Source organism: Echeneis naucrates, chromosome 15 (genome assembly GCF_900963305.1).
Source record: "Echeneis naucrates chromosome 15, fEcheNa1.1, whole genome shotgun sequence".
Taxonomy (NCBI): Eukaryota; Metazoa; Chordata; class Actinopteri; order Carangiformes; family Echeneidae; genus Echeneis; species Echeneis naucrates.
In genome coordinates, this window is record NC_042525.1 from 17,618,127 (window position 1) to 17,633,478 (window position 15,352).

The 15,352-nt window shown below is 39.4% G+C and overlaps 2 protein-coding genes across 6 annotated transcripts in view; one reads left to right on the top strand and one right to left on the bottom strand.

Moving 5' to 3' along the window:
- Positions 1-1,304: 1,304 nt before the first annotated feature.
- Positions 1,305-13,087, bottom strand: LOC115055571 (dual specificity protein phosphatase 19-like). 3 transcript variants are annotated; one of them, XM_029521487.1, is made up of 5 exons: positions 12,925-13,087; positions 12,013-12,252; positions 7,068-7,114; positions 5,271-5,423; positions 1,305-2,303 (listed from the first exon to the last, which is right to left on the bottom strand). In XM_029521487.1, the coding sequence occupies exons 2-5, from the start codon at positions 12,233-12,235 to the stop codon at positions 2,121-2,123; spliced, it is 606 nt and encodes a 201-aa protein (XP_029377347.1). In that variant the 5' UTR covers positions 12,236-12,252; positions 12,925-13,087; the 3' UTR covers positions 1,305-2,120. The 3 variants fall into 3 exon arrangements, with proteins under 3 accessions (XP_029377347.1, XP_029377349.1, XP_029377348.1); XM_029521489.1 differs by having other exon boundaries at positions 12,649-13,087; XM_029521488.1 differs by having other exon boundaries at positions 12,013-13,087.
- An 890-nt stretch (positions 13,088-13,977) lies between these two features.
- Positions 13,978-15,352, top strand: part of nckap1 (NCK-associated protein 1) — a 31,140-nt gene continuing 29,765 nt past the window's right edge. For 2 of the 3 annotated variants that reach the window (XM_029520981.1, XM_029520983.1), the window contains exon 1: positions 14,195-14,302. In XM_029520981.1, coding sequence (XP_029376841.1) covers positions 14,195-14,302 — 108 coding nt within the window. Of the gene's footprint in view, positions 14,303-15,352 lie in introns of all 3 variants that reach the window. The other variant, XM_029520982.1, reaches the window with a different exon arrangement.

Consider the following 15,352-nt stretch of genomic DNA (forward strand, 5'->3'; position numbering starts at 1 on the left):
GAATAAGTGACTGTGTGAATTAACATCAGAGTTGAAAATACAACATAGCAGTCCTCTTGTATGTACTGAGACACAGAGATTAAATCGCCCAGCATAAAAGTCCGTCTGCCTTCTGTCTCAAGTTTGACTGTACACCAATCAACCTAGTACTTAAATCCTGCTTAGCATTAGTTGGTGGTATAAATATGGGAAAACTAAGAGTGTGTAGTAAAGATAACTACTCTGTGAGGCTGTATACATTCATTAATGCTGACATGACTATGGTAACAGTCTAATGTTTTGCAGGGTGGACAGTATTTGTTTTTTGTTTTGTTGTGTTCGCATAAAGAAATATGCTAATTATTTGTATGTCTATGAAGATTCTAAGATTCTCATTCATCCAGATCATTGATCTCTGTCTCAAAGTTGATTAGTAGGCAACTGGACTTGTATTGGTCTAAGAAGACGTTGAAGACGTTTCGCCTCTTATCCAAGGGGGTTCATCAGTTTATGTTAGTTGGTCTACTAGTCCACAAACTAGTCCGTGAACGACTGTCGTTCACATGTGACCACAACAATGGTCAATTGAAACCAGTACTTTCACAGGTACTTTTTGGTGAACACACCCACAGAGGTTAAATATCAGGGTCTTTCTCCACTGCCTTGGTCGGACTAGCGGACTAGCAAAACTACAAGTCCAGCTGCCTACGAATCAATTTTGAGACAGAAAATTATCTGTAAAATCATAGATTTTGTGCAGGGCAGATCAGGGATTTGGACATCAGGGGAATAAAACTGGAAGATGGCCACAGGATTAAAAAAGTCTTTATAGTTCATTGTGAGGGCATTGTGGGTATCTATTAGCAAGTTAAATTTTATGGGAGTCCATTGAACAGCTGTTGAAACATTTCACACACCACAAATAGCAATGTCATTGTGGCACTAGAGGAAAAGTCAAATCCCAGGAAATCCAACGAAGAGCCTAAATCTAAATGGCACAAGAAACAGACATCTCCAATTAAACACCACAAGTGTGGTTTAAAAATCTACATTGATACTCTTACTCGTTTATTCAGAAAGAGTCTGAAAACTGTCATTTTTAAGGCAGACAAATCTGAGCAACTGAATTCAACATTCATGACTGCAGTTGTGCACAGCAGAGCACAGAATCCAGAACACGCATTTCCCGATTTGGTAAATCTTTAACTACTGTATTTAAACAGGATGTATGTGTGCAGAAGATCGTCTAAATGGATTTGACAGCAAAATATAACACCCTGGGCATTAAATAGCAACAATAATCATCAGTAAATAACTTCAGCTGCTTGAACAACAAACACACCCGAAAGGCTTTATTTCCATTGAAACAATGAAGAACAGGAATGATACCTCCATGTGCAGTCAGTTTGAATTGTAAGGAGCTCATCCCAGTGGCATTTGTTGATTAGCATGTGAGCCAACTGGATTCCCCCTCATTATCTAACAAGCTAATTACAAACTAATTATTTCAAGGGAGCCAGGTTAACGAATCAACTTTGCAAAGTTGTGAAATTGATAGAGACAATGCAGCAGTGAGGGGCAATCATTATAATCGATTGGGTAGCTGTTTGTATAGTTGAGAGACAAAGCAGAGTTTGAACCTTGGAAAAACTGGCACGTCTTAAATTAGAGAACAATCCATGCTGCAAACAAAACAAGTGCCCCAAATCTCGCAAATCTGTTTATTAATAGGTTCAATTAGTTTTTCACTCAGTAACAGCATTTTGGAGAAAAGATACTGAAGTTCAAAAATAACACACCCTACCCATTTGAGGCCAGACAATGTAAATGTCTTTATTGACAGTGAATAAAACTAATTCTAATCTTAGAACAAAATTATTTCACAACAAAAAACAAATCTAAAAATCTCCTATATTCTTCCTGATGAGATGTGATGAAAGCATCCATCTACATTTGCGTCATCATAATAACATTAATATTACAATCTCAATGAAGGGAACCGTGACAGAATTTTAGATAAGTGTTTTATATAGGACAAAAAGCCACCCTAAGGGTCTCCAGCATTTGGCAGGACATTAAGATCTGGGTGTTACAGTCCTTTAAGGATGTGCTTTTAAGCTGAAAATTGGATTTGTAGTCCCTTATGGTTTGTAACTCTGCAGTTGCTGGTAGAACCCGGGGTTAGGGCGAATTGAGGGCCTTGCCAGCTTTACCTGGCTGTAAGCATCATCAAATGGCAGACTCTCTCTCAGCATCAGGTATCCAATCACAATGGAGGCAGAGCGTGACACTCCAGCGTTACAGTGAACAAGCACCACACCACCCTATGAAAAGAAAAAAAAAATGTAACTCTGTACTTGGAGCAGAAAAAACATAAATTAGCTTGTTGTGTTACATATTTGTAGTATTTAATTGCTCAAAGAAACCAGAGCCAAACAGTATGCAGCTCTGACATCGATAAGAACAGATGTTTGTCTAAACCAAAAGCTATCTTAGTGCAGTTTTATATCATATCTCTCAGGGTGCTCTCTGTGGGCTGAGGACCTTAATGCATTCACTGTAGTTATATAGAACCTGCATCAGATTTGTAATGTTACAAAAAAAAAAAAAAAAAAAAAAAAAGAAGACATGGACATCTACCTTTATATTACATAGGACCTTTAACTGCCAGCGCTGGTGTCGTTGCAGTCATTCAGGCAACATTTCTGTATTCCTTTCACAAATTAGTTGGTGTGCAGAATGTTCTATATTGTTTTGGAACCAAACATCAGAGGCTGATGTTGTATGTTTATTACCAGTCGGCTACTTGGAATTATGATTTCAATGAAATGATACGTCATAAATGAGAAAAGGCCAAAAACAAATTCAAGTATATGTGAGGAAAAACAGTTGAAACATGAATTTGATTGAAGTTCAAACTGTGCTCTCTATGAAACACTGAAAATGAATAATGTGGTGAAATAGCCAGCATGCCACAAATATACATACAAGCTGAGAAGGTTAAGCATTTACCAGATTAAAAGGATAAGTTCTCCAAATAACAAAAAAAGAGATCTGCTAAAATCTGTGCTTCCACACTGAGGAAATGGGATTTTCATTTGCTGTGCCAGAAGCAATGCCATGGTTACTGTAGATATTTTACAGGCCTGACTGTGAGCAGCAGTAATACAGGCTGCTCACTGTTGAACGAAATACCTAGGCACTGTTTTGGAATTATAACGTGCAATACTTGACCAGCACCAACAAAAATATCTAGAATTCCATATCTGTGATATTGTAACATTGGTTTCTGAACATTTCTAAACACTGAATCATCCACAAGGTCAGACAAAACTAATACTGAGTGTGGTGTTCACCATGTTCAAGACTCATTTTGCTGCCTTTTTGTTCTTGAAAACCTAGCAATTTCCATAACGACAGCGGCGTTAGAGAGAGCCTGTAGAGAAAGAATAAATCTGTCTGTGGCTGCGTTTGTCAAAATTTGTGATATGATTAATATTAATGTTGATGTAATTATTTTACTGCCTAGAGTGCCTGGCTGGAAATAAACTTTTAAAATTCCAGCCACATCTTTTAACAATGCGTTCAAGCCCACGGCTCAGTGCTGAAACTTGGGCATATTGACACATTTGTCTCTTTTATTCAACATGGAGCTTCCACATCACAGAAAAGTTTTTTTTTCTCAGGCTGAAATGGGGCAGAGCAGAGGCTATAAGCACATTTTGGATTTTACATGTCAATCAGTGGCCATTGAGGGACAGAAGATACAAGCTGGTTGAACACACATACAGCGCTTGCTGTAATTAACATGTTATCACAGTTTCCTTTTCAAGATATTAGATATAAATGAATCACACACAAAGACTGATACCAGTCCTTTGTACATTTCTAGCAATCAGAGGGCTTTCTCTGCCACTTTGTTATATTTGCGCTGGCGTCTGCAGTCACCACTGTTACATATCAGGTCTTGTTTTTCTTCTTCTTGAGGAAAAAAAAAAAAAAAAAAAACAAAACTTCTACCGACTGAAAATTGCCTGAGCTAGATAATCCATCACAGCAAACATGGAGACTTAATTTGGTTTTGTCAGAGTTTCTTGTTTTGCTGTTATTTCATTGCGCTCGAGTTGAGTGTTTTCATATCAGTGCTCACATCACATTATGTTCTGTTTACGGTCAATCTCTAGACACACGCAGGAAGAAATATCAGGAAATAATCTCTTTAGAAAGTACTGCATACAGCACATGAGGGGAAAAATCAAAGTGCAAGCAGAGAACATTTTGTCTTGCAACATGAAATGAGCCCAGCATGGTCTTTTAATAGGTATTCTGACTTCCTACCTTGCCTTTGTGCTGAGTTACAGATAACTGACCGCTAGATGTGTGTAAATCCATCACAGTCAGATAGCAGAATAGCTGTGTGTGCACACTGACGTGTTAAATTAACCAACAGATATAAAAGGAGTCATTTTCAGGCTGTAGACTGCCTCCTGAGAGCAACCAGTTCCAGAAATGTTTAAATAGATTTGATACATTTTTAACAAGTAAAACCATGAAGTACTATTGTGGGTCTGTGTCTTTGTGTATAAGAGATAAAAAAAAATGTACGACTACTAAAATGCAATTTGAAAATTTGTATTTGACTTGGATATAGCAGATGCACTCGACATCATACTCCTACACACACACACACACACACACACACACACATATATATATATATAATAAGTCTGACTGAGCTTTTTCCAAAGCTTTCCTAAACATTCTTAGTTTGATGACAAGTTTGACAACTGTCAATTATGTCACATCTGCTATCAGAAGCTGATCAGTTCATTTTAGCAGAAGGCTGAAAACAGCTAGACTGACTCTAAAAGCAGCAAAATCTACCAAGCACCTCTTCAGGTGAATAGATACTCAATTGAGCCATTTTGGCTGTGCAAAGTCCTTTATAAACATGGCTCAGTGCTAAACTGTTACAGTTGCAAGCTTAATAATAATGAATAAGGGCTTGCCATTGGTGTGCATTGTTAGGTATGTGGATCTGCTCTATTTAAAAAGTTCTTTGAGATTTTATTTTATGTTATTGATTTAAATACATTTGGGAAGCCACAATGACCCCACAAACCAGTGGTATTCTCGTGCCGGTCCCAAGCCCGGATAAATGGGGATGGTTGTGTCAGCAAATGCATCCAGCGTAAAAACTGGAGCCAAATCAAATCACGCAAGTCACTTGCTGCGGTGACACTAAATAGGGAAAAGCCCAAAGAAGGAGAAGATTTAAACACATTCAAGACCTGCTCACGAGCCAGATCTATGAAGGAGCTGCATTCCCCCAGATATGAAGTGATGTCAGTATCTGGGACGTCCAGGATCTGGAGGGTCTTGTACAGCAGCTGGTCTGGGAACAGGTTATTGACTCCATAAGCCACGTTTAGCACGTGTGTCACCTGAAAGACAAAGGGAATTGGGGACATAAAACTCCTTGAGCAGATGACCCCTGAGAATTGACTAGTTTTAAAGGCTGTTTTTGCTTTGGAAAGAAAGGGGGGGTGGGAGAGACAGAGAAGGAGCTAGAGAGACAGATGTATTCTGTTGTCAGCCATATCGATGACATGACACCTGAACATTTCTGAGCAAGTGAGGACAAAAAAAAGAGGGCTGACAGGCAGGGGCGAAGAACGATGAAGAGGAACGAGTGAGGGAGAGGGGGAATCCGGAAAGAAGACAGATGGCTCTGATTCATTATGCAGTATCTGTCTTCTCTCACTTAAATTTAGCTTACCTCAGAGGGCTGAGTCCTCTCTTCCTCTCTGTCCTAGTGATGTGTCCTGCCTTTGGACACCTTGTAAAATCTCACCAACAATGAATTGACCCTGTTGTGTTTACAACTATTGTGTGCGAATACAAAGCCTGGTGTTTCTTGCTTTTCAGTGCCACAGACCTCCATTTGTTGCAGCCACACTGCACCGGATGACATGTTCCTTTATTATTATGTGTTGATCCCTGCGTTACCCTGCTGCCAGAATTACTCACTGGAGAACCAAATATGTATTAATCCACCACTGAAAATAGATGTTGGAGCAATATTAACTTAAAATGAAAAGCCAGCTGTTTGAGGCTATTACTGCTTCTTTAAAAAAAAAAAACTAAACTGTATATTTTTGACTCATTCTTAAAGATTTAAGACAGTAAAAATATAGTGTAATGGCAGCATTTACCTTTAATTAGGATGGCACACGACATACTACTCACCAACTGAGTGTGTGTACATGCAGACCAGCATCAAGTTTTCAGATGATCCTACTGAAATAAAATGTGACTCTAACATACTGCAGATCATGCATTTTTAGTTGCTCTTTGCATCCATTAATAAAGATTAGATATAGAAGGTAAGTCTAGCAGTGTGGTAAAATACAGCAGAGTTCAGGCAACCAGAAAGTGGGTTTACCCTCAAATCCTCAAGAAGGATTACCCAATTTTCCTCAGTTTCATGCAAATGTCATACTCCAAACATGATAAAGCTGAAATGACACTTCAAAACTTGGACATGAATGTCCTTGTAAATGTCTTCATTGTCCAATGGCTGTCTAGATTAGACTTTTAATTTCCTAAAGGGTGCTTGTTTTGGTCCTTTACTATTAAATGTCTGTAAATGAGCAGGTTCTTATAAAGTGTCCTGCCGTCACGTCTGCTGGACTAATAGCTCCACGGGAGCTTCCGGCTGCTTTCATTATTAGGTAGTCAAGGTCCCGTCCCAGAAACAGGAAGTGAAGGTATTTGTAATCCCTCCAATTCATCATCCAGAGACCAAACAGGCAGCGATCAGCTTGTGCCTGGGAGCAGCCACTGCAGAGAGGAGTAGTCACATCTCTGATGATGAGAAGCAGTGCTGAGACCTACCGTTATCATTTACTCCCTCTACTGAGCTAAACTGTCACTGCATGAGTCATGAAGCTCCTCTGGCTGTTGGCTGGTTGTTGCTGACCTGCAGGGAAGGCGCACCTACGCAGCTGCCTCTAATCTCATGTCACTACACATACAATCACAGTGAGGCAAGGGCATACCTGCTCTATTGATCCCTCTGTACTGACCTGATGTCTCTGCAGGGTATCAATGTCGTGGGCTGCATCCTGAGAAGCTGAAAGGACAGAGATGACTTGATGAGAGGATACCAGGGCACACCTGTGTTTGGTAAAAAAATTTACTATTAATGCTTCCTTTACAGAAGCAAAATCCAATACTTCAAATTTTTTACCTAATATACAACTTCATTTTTGTATACAGCACTGTCAGCATCACAGTTCATTAATAAAACAGGAGTTGGTTAATTGATACAAAATTGATCAGCAAATTTAATATGTGGTTAGTCCTTTGGCTCATCCATCTATTGTTTCTTTTTATATAACTTTTACATCATTACAGCAGTACAATGATAAAGAGACTACGACTGTCACATCTCAGAAAGAATGTTATGGGTTTTTTCCTGTGTGGAGTTAGCACGTGCCTGTGCCTGCATCCAGCTTCCTCCCGCAGTTCAAACACATGCGGGTTTAGGTTAATTAATGCATCTTAAGTGCTCATAGGTGTGAATGTAAATATAATTTTTTTGTCTCTGTATGTCAGTGCTGTGATGGTGACCTGTCCGTGGTGCAACCCAACCAATGCCAGCTGGGATTGGCTCCAGCTCGAAGCCGTACTGTATAAACAATAGATCAGTTCACTATGTTGGCTGAACAAAACAAGTGGGAGTGGGCTCCAGTAAAAATGTGTCATCTTAAAAAAAAAAAAGAAGACACATTTCGGACATTCTATAAATGAAATAATGAATGCCTTGATTGTAAAACTAATTAGCAGATCAAGCGATCATAAAATAAACAAGGGAACAGTCTCCCCTGTAGTGTTTTCTCCCTTTGCATTGGTGCACCTGCGCCTCACACTGAGTGTATGAGTCTGCAAACCACAGCCAATTTAAACGAGGCTGAAGGGAGGGAGTTTCTCTCTTTCTGATGAGCATGAGCAGCCTGCAGACCTGTTTTGTTTTGTTTGTTCTGTTGATTTGATAATGGAAGCCTGGCAGTCCTTTTTTTTTTTTTTTTTTTTTTTGCCAGTTTAGTCATTATTTATCTTGGGTTGGTTAAGAAAGCTCTGTAGTTCTGGGTCCTATAGCCCACATCCCTTCTGTTCTTTTTGGCCTCCAGACTCTTCTTTGATATGTTTTATTGTGTTTTCAACGTAGTATAAAAGATCTATTTAAATTTGGGTCAGCCGTCCTCTATATATGGGGGATAATTTGGAGTCAAACTAAGTCATTGTGGCCATAACTGGTATTTTATGAATACAGTTGTTAAAACACTCAGCTTGGGGGTGCCTGTTCTGGTATCAAATGACACCTTTCCTTTTTCCAGGATACCATACCCTCGCTCTTTCTCTTTCTGTTTCTCTCTTCCTGTCAAGGCATCTATCACATTAAGGCAAAATAAATGTAAAAATAAAAAACTAAAGAGAGAAGTCAATTCAGTGGTGTAAAACTTAAGCAGCAGAGGGCAAAATCCACAAGACATCAGCACCTATATCACATAGTAAGAAACCTCTCACTGAACAGCTGCAACTCCAGGAAGTGAAGATATCAGTCAGCAGAAACCGATTGAAAATGGCTTAGAGCTACAGAAAAAGCAAAGGAATCAAGTGATTTGTAGAGCAGCACAAAAAAAGCTGCTGAAATAAACATCCAGTGTTATCTACAGCTGCAGAGAAGGAATCTTATGATTTTCATGAGAAGAGGGAACTTTTTTTTTTTTTTTTAACAACAGCTTTCATAAAAGCAAGACCTTAAATGACCAATCCAGCAGGTCTAAGACTGATGGAGGAAATAAAATGAGAGGACCATACAGCAGGCCAGGCTGATTGACTTTGTCAGCTGAGAAAAGTAGATAGTCATTGAGGGAGACAGTTAAAATAGAACGAGCAACAGTCTCTTTCCATTTTTCAAATAACTCCTCATGAAGACAGGAGAGGTGGCTTTAAATAGCAGGGGCTGGATAATTATGTGAAAGAGGCATATGGGCAGGAAACAGAATATGATCATGGGGCTTCCACAGTGGATACTCTGCGGCGGTTCATTGCCTTCAAAAGCAGAAATTGCGCACTCTTCACTTGAGCCAAGCCGCTCTCACATAATGCCAAATTCATGGGGTTGAGACGTAAATCTAAATCCAAAGGATAGAACGTCTTTGGAAATAAGCCAGCTCCAGCACATACGCCTTATCAGTGTCAGAGGGAAAGATTTGAACTGACACATCTGTGAAATGATGCAAGAATGCTCAGATTTTTTTTTTTTTTTTTTTAATATAAGACCCAAATTCAGTCAGCTAAACAAAATGAAGAAGGAGCAGCATTTTTTCTTCTGGTCACAAATGTTTTAAATTATTTTCTTTTTCAGTCTAGCCTAGATGTGTCATTAAAGAGACATTTTCAGCATTGGCCCATCTGCTGTGATTAAGTTTATGTGCATGTCGAAATAATAATCACTGGAATGGTGAAATATTATACTGTGAATACAATATATATTTAAAGGTCCAATACGAAATAGAGGTAAATGTAAATGTCTTTTTTAAATTAAAAATCAGGTCCAGGTTCTATATTAACACAGTGAAAGTATCAAAGGTCTCACTCCACAGAGAAATACTTAGTCTGTATTCAGAAACTGGACCTTAAAACCAGCTATCAAGCCTTGCCTGGGACTTTGTGATGTCACAACAAAACAGTCACTACCCTGAGCCATGCTCCAAGCCCTGGCCACCTGAATCCACAACTTGAAATCTATTATATTTTTCTCAGTCACTCAGAAGTCATGAACCTTTTGTAACTGGAGCTCCAGAGACTACCAGAAGAGACGTAAAATTACTCTGTAATGGATTTAATCAGTAAAGTCACAAATATATCATCTAATGGAAATCAGCATTAAAAAAAGAGTGAGAAATGCTAAAATATGGGCTCTTTGAACTCATAATGTGTTGCAGTTACTGTACTGTGGTCACAAAGAATATGTATACATCATATGGAAGCTGTAACAGGAGCATCTGACGTTGACATTTGACTGAAATGGGCTCATCCAATGGCAGAATGTATTTTCCAACAGTATTTTGGAAACATGTCAGAATGAGGTTGTTAACTGAAAACGTCTCAAAGATATGATCCTTTAAGGTGTTAAGAGCAAGCTGGTGTCTCTGTAGATGTGTTGCAGGTTTTCTAAAATACAGGTGGAGCTGTTCCACTCCAGAACAATTGAACACGTTTAGCAGTTTGATGCAGCAGGAGTGACGTACTGTACAGAAACAAGTTGCCTCTGTTGAACCTGACAGATGTAATGTTTCATTGATCTCTGCTCAGAAATTCTGCCTTTGATTCTCTCCAACAGTCAGGTAAATGCCCCCCCGGAGCTGGGAGGGGATTCAATGTCAGGCCCAAGGACACTTCAGTAGGACAGACACATGCTGACATATAGGGGGTGTCAGCCCGTGTTCTCCTGCTGCACTGTAGATCGCCTCACTCCCTGAGAGGAATTTAAACAATGAAATTGATTTATTCACAATATGAATTTATTTATTTATTATTAGGACTAAAACCGTGACCCAATGACGTTGTGGACTGGAATACTAAGATGCTATGAAACGCATGTTGTTGGGACAATGAACACATTACAAGCTCCGCTGTGGCTTACTCACTGAAACTAACACTGGACAGCCATTAACATGTCATAACATCTCTCTGTTCAAATGAACACTATTGAATATGTATTGTTTTCATTACTATCAATTGGTTCACCATGGCAGAATTACAGTAGCTGTTGTAACAGCGTTAATCGTAGTGAAGCGGTGTAACCATACACTGTATATTAAAATGGATGTTGGCGTTGTTGCTGTAAAGAGAAGCCAATGTTGAAAAACCTTAAACGAGCATTCTATCTAATGACCATCAAGAGCTACTCCACTTTCTGTAAAAAGTAATAAATTGTATCGAAGCTTATGTGAAAACATCCATACTTCTCACTTGATTTATTACATCAGTTAATACTTTCCCGTTGAATGTATGGTCTGGGTCTGTAGTTTCAAGTCTTCATTACAACATGATACTAAATAATGGTCCTATTCAGAGGAAAATACACCACACACCAGGATGTGGCTAAAGTGTGACCGATGAACTGTGTTATAAAGCTTTTTTCTTAGATCTTGCAGTGACACTTGAGTTGAAAAAGGGTATAAAACAAAATCAAGGGAACCAAAAAAGGCAAATAAGTTATCCTTGAGTTTCGAGTGTTATTATAGACACTTACAAGGACAAACGAAGGTAAGGATGTTTACTCTGACTTTTTTTTTTTTTTTAACAGATTAAGATTTTTACGTTAAAAACTGAAATTATTTCTTTGCCCTTCTGCTTCTAAATCAATAGATATCTGATGCAGTGCTCCTTGAATTTTTGAATATAAAATAGCTCCAAATGCTTAAATTTCCCCTTTTTGATGAGTAATGGGTTTTGATTGTTTTGTTAAAAGTACCATAGGCCCTTTTAAAAGAAATTAAGTGACTAATAGTTAATGAAGCCCCTGCATAATCTTACATTCATGAATAGAATATATCCAGGTGCGCATCTATCCTTGGTAGCAGTAAAGTTAACATCAGCTAGTTGTTGTGATTATGACCCCTTGTGGAGGTGTTGTACTAAACTTCTGTTACTACTAATACTGGCTGACCATGCTACAACGTGTGGTAGTGATTGTCATAACAATGGCAATGCAACAGGGAGTTAAGGCTGTAGTGGTAAGTTTAGCTAATATAAAAGGTACAGTAGCTACTGTAAGTATGAAATGTATATTTAGTTGCTTGGATGTATGAGAATTGGTATTGACAATCATAGCAGCAGTAGTGATGTCAGTAGTGATAGTAATAGTGGTAGTATTGGTTGGAGGGATAATAGTAATAACAGGGGATGACAGTGCCACTGCACCAATAGACTGTGGAGTAGCAGTAGTTATATTACCCAGCAGCAGGAAGGGTCTAACAACACCAACTTGAAGGTCCAGACTGAGATCTTCAACGAATCCACATCCACCTCCCTCGTCCAGCTCTTCCACCTGCTCCACCTCTCCTCCCTCACTTCTCTTCTCAAGCAGCTTCCTGCCTGTCACCGTGGTAACACGAGTACACTGTTTCCTCAGACAGTTTTTGGAAAATCCATGGATCTCCTGAGCCAGTGAATGCATCACACAACTGTGTACACCTAAAATAAACCAAATCACAAAAGATGGCAGCAAGGGGTTATACACACCTAAACCAAGGGTTTATAGACAGTAAAGAGGTGCATATATTAAACAACTACCAAAACATACTTTACATTTTTTCCATTGTGACAACCTGAAAAATTAAAACAACTGAAAAACCTTGACTTTTTTGTACATTTCCTCTAAGCAGTCTGTTTAAAAAGTGAAATCTTGAACTGAGAAATTCATTAAAATGTGTAAGATAGCGGAAGCTGGAGGACGTATATTCTCTCATTGCGTTGTATATGTACCTGTTAGTTTACTTTTTAACTACAATTCACTCACTTGATTATAAGTTCCAAATCCTGATTAGTAAGTCAAATCGTGCTATAGGTGGTGATGTAGGTTATAGTTACCTAGCGGTGTGTAGTAGTCGTCAGTAAAATTAGCTGCACCTTATCAGCTGAGTGCTGTAGTTTATTCACTGCAGTGCGTTCTGCAAAATGGGTGCTTTTTACTTTGCTTTGATTGTGAATTGAGTACTTTTACGTGTGACGGGGTATTCCTATAGTGTGGAAATAGTACTTTTATTCCGTCAACACATCTGAGGATGTCTTCCAGCTCTGATAATGGCTGATTCTGTACGAAATCCCGGAGGTGTATCAACCCAGTTTCATGGATCGGGCACCCACCTGATCTGAATGCTCTGAATTCAACGTCAAATCCCGGAAATCGTTAAATCGTCGGCGCTTTAAGCCCGACAGGTGCAATAACTGTGGTTTTTATCACACATTTCGTTTCGGGAGAAACAGAAACACAACTAAACCAGAGTCAACGAAAGCTTCAACGCACGACCCAACGTCTGCGTCGGAAACTACGTCAACAGCTTGATGCTTTCGAGGACCGAGATTAAAATAGTATATTTGAAAATTCAAATTGAACCCTGAAGACGAAGGTATCAACCTATCTATTTTAAAATGCAGTTCATGCAATCAATGTTGTATAAGTGTGAAGTTCTCACTGATGACTTTACAGTAAATTCTGCATGTAATACGCGACTGTACTCCTTTTATCGAAAGCACGTGTGTGTTAGAGTGGTCTTTTGCAAAAATATGATTTTTAATTTTCACAATACAGTACGTGGTAGTTTCATGAGCACAAGTTTCTATCTAATCTATCGATTTTTAGAAATATCATATGACCTGTTAATGAGTGTTGGTTGCTGTTCTCCTGTTATGAAATGGAAAGAAACATTACCTTGCCCAATGTTTTCTGTATGGTCACTATAAAAAATAAAGCAACTTTACAACAATTTAGCACAAAGAATATATGAGGACTATACAATGGGGGGTGTGGGGGTGGACTCGACATGACTACTAATATTGGAATACAACTGATTATATTTTTAAAATCATTCTACGTCTATATTTTATGTATTTTAATATCGTTCATAATGATTCTATATAATGTATAGTATACATATTTTATTACATAAAATGCTACTGAAACCAGAGAAAAGCCTAAATCTAATTTCACGTGTGCACAAACTTTGCTAAAAAAATTGATTTTCATTTACCCTGATTTGTGAGAGATTGTGATTTGGTCAGAATTCTAAAATTAGGTCGTGATTTGACAACAATCGAAAATCAGACACAGACTGACCCTGAATCGGAGCGAGAATTTCGTGATTTACAATTACACAGGGTGCCTGAATGCAGCAGCCTCATTGTGAAAACCAGGACAACTCCTCAGCCCTGTGACCGAAAAAACAGGCAGGGAGACGGTGGGGTGGAGTACAGGAAGCCGCTGGCTCTGACTACACGAACATGGGCGAGATCTAACAACACCGATCGCTGCTTCTTTTTTTCCCTTCCCTTTAACGGAACCAGAGCTGAAGGAGATCTGTGATTATTATATTTTTTTTCCTGGATTTGATTGGAGATTTAATCGAACATCGAGAAGATGTCACGGGGAGTGATCCAGCCCAGCCAGCAAAAACTGGCAGAAAAGCTCACCATCCTCAACGACAGAGGCATCGGGATGTTGACCCGTGTTTACAATATCAAAAAGGTTCGCGCACACATACACACACACGCACGATCATGTATTATGAGCGCACGGGACTCTGAACAGATCCATTAGATGAATGGGTAATATCTGCACCTGCATCCCAAACGACTCAGTATCAACGCTTGCGAAACCGACAAATGCTTTATTAGCTAGCCCCAGCCCTACTCTGACGTTTATGTTCTTTAACTTCGGTGTATTTTGTGTTTTCCGCGGTAAATATTGTAATTTAAACAGGAAAAAATGCAACAAAGTCCCGAGCTCTCCCAAAGGTTTCCCCCTGGAAGCAGGATGTGGACTCTGTTAGCTACCAGCTGTCTGCTAGCTTGCGGAGGAGTAGCCTGGAGGGTTTTAACGACGCAAACTGAATTTCAGTGAACAAAAACACACACACGTAGACAGCTGTTGTGAATAATATGGCACATCGCTCTTAAACAGAAAGCACGGTCCAGGCTGAGGCGGCCACCTTTAAGCTCCTGAAAGCTTTAGGCCTGTAGCAGCGTCAGCGGCTGCTAGCCACTGTAGGCTGCAGTTAATGGCGGCGGCGGCCGGTGGCTAAGCTAAAAGTCGGGCGTCGTCTCCGGTCCATGACCACACCAACGCACCCAAACACGCACAACTGCAGTCTGATGGTTAGCGCTGTTAACGCACAGCAGCCACTTATGTACAACATGGCCAGCCTGCTGTTTAATCTGTGCCAAATAAAAAGCTACCTATTTGTCAATTGATTTGTCATTTATTCGGTTAATCGCTAACTTCAGCCACACACCTACATGTGTGCTTCATATCATCCTGCGGTGGTGGAAAACAGCTAAATGCATTTACTCAGGTGTCCTGCTTAAGTACAACATCCGTGTACTCGTTTAGAACTACTTCGTTTTTGAGTTTTAAATTAAAACAACATTTTAAAGGGGCACCCTGTGCGTACGCGTGAGCGTGTAGATGAAACGTATATGATCAAGGAATAAATGTACAAAATTGAGCCGGTGGTCTGCTTCTGCCGTCTCATACAAAACCGTGTGTGGTTGGGGCCCCTTGTCATGTTGCTCATGT

Coding starts and splice junctions, on each gene's coding strand:
- LOC115055571 (XM_029521487.1), bottom strand. CDS start 12,235: ATGCATTCACTGGCTCAGGAGATCCATGGATTTTCCAAAAACTGTCTG. Junction 7,115..12,012: donor TAGACCCTTCCTGCTGCTGG/GTAATATAACTA, acceptor CTGTCCTTTCAG/CTTCTCAGGATGCAGCCCAC. Junction 5,424..7,067: donor ATACCCTGCAGAGACATCAG/GTCAGTACAGAG, acceptor TTTGTCTTTCAG/GTGACACACGTGCTAAACGT.